Source organism: Haplochromis burtoni, unplaced genomic scaffold (assembly GCF_018398535.1).
Source record: "Haplochromis burtoni strain Fernald_Lab_line unplaced genomic scaffold, NCSU_Asbu1 Contig_2629, whole genome shotgun sequence".
Classification (NCBI taxonomy): Eukaryota; Metazoa; Chordata; class Actinopteri; order Cichliformes; family Cichlidae; genus Haplochromis; species Haplochromis burtoni.
In genome coordinates this window covers 1,217-11,073 of record NW_024584990.1, presented here as the reverse complement: position 1 = coordinate 11,073, position 9,857 = coordinate 1,217, and the positions used below count along the sequence as shown (strand labels likewise).

The following is a 9,857-nucleotide window of genomic DNA, read 5'->3' as shown; positions in this document are numbered from 1 at the left end:
GCGCAACATCTCTAAAATTAGAAATATCCTGTCTCAGAGTGACGCTGAAAAACTAGTTCATGCATTTATTACTTCCAGGCTGGACGACTGTAATTCATTATTATCAGGATGTCCAAAAAACTCACTGAAAAGCCTTCAGCTGATCCAAAATGCTGCAGCAAGAGTCCTGACAGGGACTAGAAAGAGAGAGCAGATTTCTGCCCTACAGTTGACCCCTGGTATTTGCGGGGTTAGGGACCACAACGGCCCGCGAGTAGCTGAAATCCATCCTTTTTCACTCGCTATTGAATTTGATCATTAGTTATACATTTTAGAATTTGGTTTGGTGTGTGGCAGCACGGTGGCACGGTGGTTACCACTGTTGCCTCACAGCAAGAAGGTCCTGAGTTCAGTTCCATCATCAGCCCGGGAACTTTCTGTGTGGAATTTGTATGTTCTCCCCGTGTTTGCGTGGGTTCCCTCCGGGTACTCTGGCTTCCTCCCACTGTCCAAAGACATGCACCTTGTGGGGATAGGTTAATTGAATAATCCAAATTGCCACTAGGTGTGAGTGCGGATGGTTGTCTGTCCCTGTGTTTTGGCCCTGCAACAGACTGTTGACCTGTCCAGGGTGTACCCCGCCTCTCGCCCTATGACAGCTGGGATAGGCTCCAGCGCCCCCTGCGACCCTGATAAGCGAATGGATGGATGGCTTGGTGTGTGTTTTTTGTCCAGTTGCCTCTGCTTTCTTTTCCCTCCCCTGACTCCCGAGTCTGTCCATATGGTCGTCGTCTGATGGGGTTTCTCTCTAATATTGTAGGTGCTACATAAATGAAATTGAATTGAACTGAATTCAATCCAAATGCTGATGAAATTAATTTTAGGCTTCAGGCCTCTGACTTTAAACTGTCCATTTGTCCTAACTCATCCTTGCAGATGTGTGGAGGACAGAGATGTGAAATCCCAGAGGCAACTTTTCTATATCAAAGCAGTGACCCTGAAGGAGGCAGAGGACAAGGGGAAAGAGCAGAGCAACACCAAACAAAACGAGCCCTGTACGAGCGGACAAGAAGAGGAGGAGCTCAATCTGGACTCCCATGTGGTGATTCGCTATCACAGAGGCCCAGTCTTAATAGGACAGCCAACCAGAGTCTCAGTGAATCTGAGAGCTAATGTCAGTGGTCATTTTGCAGCCATTAGGTAATTAAAAAGAACATTTGTGCAGCTCTTTGTTCATGTCCACAGCTGCTGTCAATAGCCACTCTTTGTGTCTTCAGGATGAAGGTGAAGAAGGGCCTGGTGTCAATAGTGGCCCAGAGAACTTTGACCTCTGACATGTGGACAGTGACCCTGGAAAGAACCCAAGCCTCCAAACACGATGTGTTGTCCATCCTCTGCCACAGACAGAGAAAACTTAAGCAGCCACATGAGTAAGTTCAGCAACACCTTTTTCCAACATGTTAATAGAATATTAAAGTCAGCCATCTTTAAGGAGACGTATGCAATGACTTTACTGCAGTTTCTATAAAGTGAGGTTGGGGTGCACCCTGGAGGGGTTTCCAGTCTGTTGCAGGGCTAGTACAGAGAACGGCAGCTGGATAGTGTAGTGGAACAACTACACACCTTTGGAATGGAAGTCCCAAGTTCAATTCCCTCCCAGTATCCAGTAAGGGTCCTGGCTAGGCCCCCCCATGCCGAAACACCAAGCCCTGCAATGGCGCAGCTATGTCCGCAGCTTGGACACGACACATTTCGCTGTGTGGTTGTGTATGTGACTAATAAAGCTCATTTCTTCTTTCTTTGAATGTGATCTTTGTCTGCCTGCAGTCCCACTCTCCTCCAGCAGGTGGCATGTTTGTCAGTCGACGGCTTGAGGCGCAGCTTCGGTGTTGCCATGATGGTGCCTGCTAATTGGTGGGTGGAGTACTCCAGACGTACTACCGTCCCGCCATCACATGTTGGAGCAGTGAGCATCTTTTCATTCACAGATCGTCACATCTTTGGCATTGCACCTATAACAGAGGTACGTAATTCTTTTAAAGTCCATCAGATGCCCATCACATGTCATCTGATTGCTCTGAAGGTGTGTTTCCTGTTGGTCTGTCCACAGAGTAACACGTTGATCAACACAGCTATACTGAACAACCAGCCCGTGCTGCTGCCCGTCATTGTGCTGGCTGTAAGCCATGACGAGAAGGTGTCAGATGTTACCTCTGCAGTCACATGTCACTCCATCAATGAGAATAGTATCAAGGTGCAACATGTCTCACAACATGTCTCACAACATGTCTCACAACATGTCTCACAACATGTCTCACAACATGTCTCACAACACACATTTCGCAATTTCATGAGCAGTCTGGTTCTGCTGGAGGTTTCTTCCTGTTAAAAGAGAGTTTTTCCTCAACAATGTCACCAAAGCGCTTGCCCAGAGCTGGTCGTATGATTGTTGGGGTTTTCTGTGTTGTATTATTGTTGGGCAGGGTCTCAAACTTGCGGCCTGGGGGCCACTTGTGGACCACGTCAAGTCAATATGAGCAGAGAGTACAAACATGCTGAGGACTGTGTCAGTTCAGTGAGAGTCACAAACTAATGTGTACGCTCATGTCTGCATTTTATTTTGTTAAATATGAACATAAGGACAGCAGAAGTGCTACCACGTATGTGGGCAGACAGAGAGGACCAATGTGTTTGTTTGGTAGATCAATGAAAGGATTCAGTTAGTTAAGAGGGAGTTTGCATTTTATCTTGTTATACAATATTTGAAAAAACGCAAAGAAGCAAAACATTTTCAGTATTATTTGTTTGTGTTTTCTTGTTTGTTTGTTTTGTACTCCTTGAACACTAAAGTGTCCTCCAATGAGACGACAGTGCCAGCAGTGGCCCACAGCTCATTTCAGTTTGTAGGGTCACCTTACAATTATCGCACCCGGAGGCAACTGTTTAAGTTTTATATAATTCATTTTAAATTCCATTTTTAGTTAACCAAAACAACTGCACTACCTCAGTGCTTAAAGTAAAAGTCAAAAACAGTTAAACAACATCTTGGAGTCTTTTTCAGTGGCTCAGTTTTGCCAGGTTATCGTAGAGACGGCTCGATTGCTGTCGCTTGACATTCAAATTTGACCTGCACCTGGTTCATCTTAAATTTAGTTTGTGCTGTTGACTAGGTCCAAAGTCAAGACTAAACTTCAGTGTTTCTAAACCTCTCTGGGTAAATGGACCTTACAGTATACAGGGCCTTTCTCCTTCATTTGAACACTCAGAGCAATTCAAGCCTCATTCAGCCAGTCACACACATTCACACAGCACTTTTATTTATGCCTAAGCTTTATTGTTTGGCAAGGTGGAGTACACAACTGATTAAAAACAGCTCACCCAAAATGAAACATGCATGTTTATCCATTTTTATCATTTCAGTGATATTTTCCCAGGTTTGTAATGTTGGCTTTAGAGATGTCTGAATATAACAGAATTCAACTCCACTCTGAGCGTAACGTGCCTTTTCAAAAATCACAAACCAAACATTATCATCCATCTACCAAACTGTGTTTAGAGAGGTTTAGCACAAATCTGAAAAGCACGTGAGACAGCTAATTGAACTTTAATGCCAAAAGGAAACCAGTGCAATTACTTTAAACTGTATAGATGAAACAAATATCATATTTTGTATGTGTCTCTTCCATACAGGTTTCCAGTGATTGCTCTACCCTCTACGTTGATGGCAGTGAATCAGGATTAGGGTCGACCTGTGCAGTGGTGGAGTTTCATCTGGGCATGCTCAGTGGGTCTGTGTGTCTGGAGGTTTGGGCTCCCTCTGTGCCCCTACATGTCTCCTTGGCAGACCCTACTCTCAATGTCATTGATGGATGGAACCTGATCACAGAGAAAGGGTAAAAACTAGGCCCGCTGTGTCTTCAGTCTGTTTTAACTTGTTGTACTATAGTTCATTGTATCTGTGTTTATCTCCTCTCTCCTCTGGAGATGTAACCATTTCCTTAACCCCTTAGCAGTCCTATTAGTCCCCTAAACCATCCAATGTCCCGTGGGCGGTACGTCCGACTGCTAACAGTTTAAAGGCCTGTTGAACTACACTGACTCTTCTACTGCTTGGTTCAAACTACATAATACCTAAATGAAAACAGAATGTGAAAACTGAAAAGGTTTATGTAATTAACTCATCATGACCCCACAATCATCCGGTCTAGCATCATTTTACCGGAAAGAAATACTGCGCAGTATAAAACCAGTGTATTTAATGTTTGTTATCATGGGACAAACTGCAGACCGTTCACAAGATGTTCTATGAGAATATACTACATTCATATTCTGCATGGACAAAAGTGAAAAATGTGATACATAGTAATCTCGTAAGCTTTTTACCAGAAACATGATCAAACACAGTAAGAGTATAAAAACGTTTGCTTACCAAAAAGTACCACATTGCTGTGGCCTGTGTTAAATATCCCAATTCTTTGATGTTTTGGCTGAAGGAAGAACAACACTCGGTGTGTAAATGCTCAATCAACAATCTCTTTATTCCATACAATTCTCATTATTTCATACAACACTTTGAGCATAAACGTCCAGACGGGAGATGTGGACAGGAGGGTGTCCGCCACGTCTCGAAGTGTCTGACCGTTTCTCACATTCTTATAGCTTCAGCCCCCCCCCCCAAAGTCACAAAACCTAAACATCCACATTCTTTCTCTCTCAGTGAGCCTAAGCTATGGCCTTGGCTTCCTGTTCAGTATGTTTTGTTCTTTCTAATCAGAAAAGGAAGGCCATGATTCCACACAAACAGCATTTCTTATAACTCAGCAGTATAATGCATCATAAAACAGTGTAATGATTTCACAATCTTTAATCTAAGGCATAATGTGGCCTATAGCATTAGCAAACAGGCAAATTCAGCAACTGACATCTTCTTTCATCGTCTTTCGTACTTGAGCTCGTAAGCCCACATGAATGGGAAGGGTCGCATCAGGAAGAGCATGGTGTCAAATTTTCGCGGATCACCAGAAAAAGTCAGTCGGGGCCCAGGGTAACAACAACCGCCTCCAGTACTATTTGTCAACAGGGTCCTGGTGGAAACTGTTGGCCAAAGACAAAAGAAGAGAAGAGAGGGAAGGCGGGAGTGTGGAGATGAGAGTAGGGATGCTGAATGTAGGGAAAGTAGGGACGAGCAGGAGACGAGGTAGGAGGAAAACAAGAAGAATCGGAGATGGATTCAAGCTGTTGATGAGGAAGGTGCACACAGATGGACCACATCTCTGAAGAAGGTACAATCTGAAGTTTGGGCACTTTGTTGCTCTGAAGCATTCATGTACATGTTAACAATGCCACAATCTTCCTAGGAGTACAAATTCTAGGACCCAAAGGTCAAAGCATGCAGTGTTCAGAGAAACAAACAAAGAAAAAACAACAGCTACATCTCAGACAGCTTCTCTTTTCTGGAAGTGCCTCCTCTGAACTGAACATGATGACACAGATTTACAGAGTGCCATCTGAACAAACTAGAAGACCAGAACGATGTGTGGCCTTAATGCACAACAGCATGTTTGGAGAAAGCATATCAACACAACACTGCACAACAACTGCCAAGCACAGGGGGGCATGATATGGCCTTGTTGAGTCAAAAGTTCAGCCATCTGTCCAACAGCTAAAGCTTGGCCAAAACTGGGTCATGCAACGGGATGATTATGAAAAATATATGTTTCACAGTTTGTATATTTTTAAAAAATCCTCATTCAGGTCAATGAGAGAGAGGCAGAGTGTGGGAGGAGCAGAAAAATTGCACTGAAATCTTTTCAACCTGCCAGTAATCCAATAATTACGACCACACAACCATCATTTTACACTCAGGTCAAAGCTGATTTCTCTTCTTTCAAGCAAGGTCTTCCTCAGATCCAGCAGATGAATAGTTTTTGGAGGCATATGAGTGAGTGGTCAGAGGTTTACAGACACTCATCAAACATGACTTTATTTACACTGCCAGTCAAAGTCTGGACACACTGAGATAAGATAAGACAAGACAAGACAAGACAAGACAAGACAAGACAAGACAAGACAAGATAAGATAACTCTTTATTGTCATTGCACAGTTATACATAGCACAATAGTACAATGAAATTGGAAAACTGTCCCATGTCGGCAAACACAACACAACACGACACAGTAACTTGACTTAAGTAATAAAAAGAAGAAGAAGTGTATGTTTATTGCACATTGTTATTATTGCATCTTGTTATAAATATAAATATCATTATTGTTATTGTTGTTACTGTTGTTACCCCCCCCACAAAAAACACCAATCTGACAGCCTCTGAACCTCAGCTCTGTACGCTGCCTCGTCTCCCCCTGAGATGAGCCCCACCACGATGGTATCATCTGTGAACTTAATGACTGCGTTGTCTGGGTGGGTACTAACACAGTCATGTGTAGAGTGTAGTGTGTACACTCTACTGACTATTTACATTTTAGATTCTCGCTGAAGCGATCAAAATTATGAATGAACATATATCGAGTTATGTAGTAAAGATGTTTTATATTCTACATTCCTCCTAATATCCGCCCTTTGCTTTGATTACTGCTTTGCACACTCTTGGCCTTCTCTCCATGAGCTTCATGAGGTCGTCTCCTGAAATGGTTTCCAACAGTCTCGAAGGAGTTCCCAGAGATGCTGAGCACCTGTTGGCCCTTTTGCCTTCACTCTGCGCTCCATCCCAAACCATCTCCATTGGGTTTAGGTCAGGTGCATCAGGTGAAGCACTCCATCACTCGCCCTCACACAGCCTGGAAGTGTGTTTGGGGTCATTGTGCTGTCCTGGCGTGTTGCTGCAGGATGCTGTGGTAGCCATGATGGTTCAGTGTGGCTTCAGTTTTGAATAAATCCCCAACAGTGTCACCATCACATCTCCTCCTCCATGCTTCACAGTGGGAACCATGCATGTGGAGACCATCCGTTCACCTTCTACGTTCAAGACACGGCAGGTGGAACCAAAGATCTCAGATCTGTACTCACCAGACCAAGGCACAGATTTCCACTGGTCTAATGTCCACTCTTTGTGTTTCTGGGCCCAAACAAATCTCTTCTTGTTGCTTTTCCTTAGTTGTAGTTTCTTAGCTCTGTTTGACCATAAAGGCCTGATTCACACAGTCTGCTCTGAACAGTTGATGCAGAGATGTGTCTGTTACAGGAACTCTGTGTGGCATTGATCTGGGCTCTAATCTGAGGTGCTGCTAACCAAGGTTGTTGTTATCATTGTTTTTAATTATTGTATAATTAAAAACAATATACAAAAAACAATAATAAGTTCAGTGGGAGCATGAATGTTAATGTAATTTGGGGCTTTTAATAAATCCCCCCCACCAAAAGAAAAAATGGACTACATTATTGTGCCTCAGAGCTCCTGACGAGACGTAATTTGAGAAGGAGAATGTGTTGCCATTAAAATATCAGTGTTGTCATCAGCAACATTTGGATGGAAAACATGCTTCTCTCTTTCTTTCAGAGTAAACTTGCACACAAATTTCTCCAACATGCAGACACAGATACGTCAGGATCTTTAATCCCTCGTGTGTTTTCTTCTTGCTCAGGTGTGTGCCGGTGTATCAGCGCTCCTCAGTCCAGGTTCTGACCCAGTTCACAGCTCTGGACTCCCACAGCAGAACCACACACCACCTGGGTTCCTCAGATTGGTTTGTAGATGTGACTGAGCTGGTCAGTAACTGGCTGAGAGTAGAAGACCCCCGAGTGGCTTCCCTCAGGCCCCAAAACATCGTGATAGGATTAAGACCTGGAAAGACATCACTGCATGTAGGCGACAGTTGTGCATGAGTTAACTTCTATTGTTTCACTTCTTGAGCATCTCCTCTCACTCTCACCTTCATCCTTAGGTTATCTCGGAGCAGTGGGATGGCATGTTGGGCACATGTGACATCACTGTGTCCTCTGACACTGTCAGCGCTGGCGATCTGTCTGTACAAGCGGTCAGTGGCCTGGGAATGTCAGTGAAGTCCAGCCCTGCCCACCCCTCCATCATCACAGCAACAGTGACAGCCTACAACACCATGTACCACTATCACCAGGTGACAAACACTCGTTTCACTCCACTTCCTGAAGTCTCATTAATCCACTGAGCTGAGATAAATTTGCCCTGTTTTCCCTGTAGGAGGCCTCCGTCAGTGTCTGGCTGCAGTTCAGTGACGACACTGCCTCCCTCCTCTCCTCTTTCAGTGACCTTCCCTTCTCCCTGCGTCTCTCCTCACTGGCTGAGAGTGTTATTATGGTGACACCCAGTTCCAATCAACGCGTCTTTGCTCAGGGTGACGGAGGTGGGCCTTTACTGCGAGCAGAGCTTCTGGTTTCTACGTGCGCCGATCAGCTGATTGTCTCAAACTCTTTTGATGAAGAGAACGAGGAGCGGCAGGCTTCTACAAGACGAGAAGGGACCCGCAGGCTGGCGAGGGGATCAGGCTGGATAAGGGTCAACTTAGACCTAGACTTCATGCAGCCAGTAGCCAAGAAGAGCGAGGATGGTGTGGAGTTTGAGTTTGACATTTCAGACACACTGGTTGAATCGCACGGTGACATTTACTCATCAAACAAAGATGAAAGTTGGAACGTGAGCACCAGCAGTAACTACTATGAGAAAGTAAGTCAGACCATGACTAACAGAAGGTGGAATGAGGTGGACAAAGGAGGCATGGTCAGTCGAAACACTCTAGAAAGAGCAGTGCTGATGCCGAGCCTGGACGAGGGCAAGGTGTACTTCTTTCCGAGCCAGGATAAAGGAGGAGCAGAGGAAGACAAGCAGGGAACTCATGAGTTGGAACTTGGCGTGGGTGCTGTCCTCTCTCTGCTCTGTCTCTTTGCTGTCCTCTTTCTGGCTAACTGTCTGCCCTCCACCCTGCGACACAGGTCGAGGAGGACAAAAGAGAGAATGGAAGGAGAACTGGAGGCAGGTGCGACGGAAGATGGAGAGGAGATGGAAAGGGAAAAGGCCAAGGACTGGAAGACATAGAAGATGAAGAACAAAGAGCTAAACAGAGAACAATGGAGAGAGTTTTAAAGAAGTAGCAGCTGATACTGACACCTTCTCTTTGCTAGACTCATATCAGGATTTAATGAACCGAAACTCAAACTGTTCTATTCAAACACTTTAAAGGTTTAATTCAACCAGTTTGAGCATGAGCTGAGCTTTAATTTGAGAAAAACAATTTTTACTTTCTTTTAGTTTCACCAACCAACAGGTTGATGCTCATCTACATGACTTTTGTCCCCCTACCCTGACCCCTTTAACCTTTAAGTGCACATGATATCTGAGTAAGGTAGGTGAGCAAAGCAGCTTTTCAAAATGTATCTAAGTGTGTATAATTTAGCTTTGTAGAACCACTTCTTATTGTTAATCCCCTTCCCCCTGTAGTAGGCACATTGTGGAGACATTAGGTTTGATCTTAGTAGGCCAGATCTTTGAAAGGCAGCCATTGTGTGAAACAGGCAGAATAAAGACTTTCTATTAAAACAAATGACACGTTTAATGCTAAACGTGGTGCTGTCATTTTTGTCAGTCGTTACTTATGGTTTCATTGTCATGTCTAAATTAAAGTTTGTTTTAAGAGTCTTTTTGCTTTTCAAAGCACTCCTCGTACTGAGTGGTACTGAGAAAGGTTATCTGAGCTGGAGCTGCTTACCTCTGCAGCTCAGAGTATGCTGGAGGTGGACTTGGGTGTAATGATCAGTGACTTAGGCTACGTCCACACGCACACACGTATTTTTGAAAACGTTTTTGGTTTTGGTTTTCAAATCCCGTCCACACGTGCAGTTTTGGAAAAATATCTCTGTCCACATGTAAACGTTAAAAATGAACTGTTGG

At 44.2% G+C, this 9,857-nt stretch overlaps 1 protein-coding gene across 1 annotated transcript; it reads left to right on the top strand.

Annotated features, from left to right (window-relative positions):
- Window positions 1-915: 915 nt before the first annotated feature.
- Window positions 916-9,529, top strand: tmem132a (transmembrane protein 132A; the record flags this gene model as incomplete). Its single annotated transcript, XM_005952982.2, is given in 8 exon segments — window positions 916-1,179; window positions 1,257-1,409; window positions 1,807-2,002; window positions 2,090-2,233; window positions 3,670-3,872; window positions 7,579-7,798; window positions 7,879-8,070; window positions 8,154-9,529. Coding segments are annotated over 8 exon segments (2,224 nt in total), but the record flags the coding sequence as incomplete, so codon positions are not given.
- Between the last annotated feature and the right edge of the window lie 328 nt (window positions 9,530-9,857).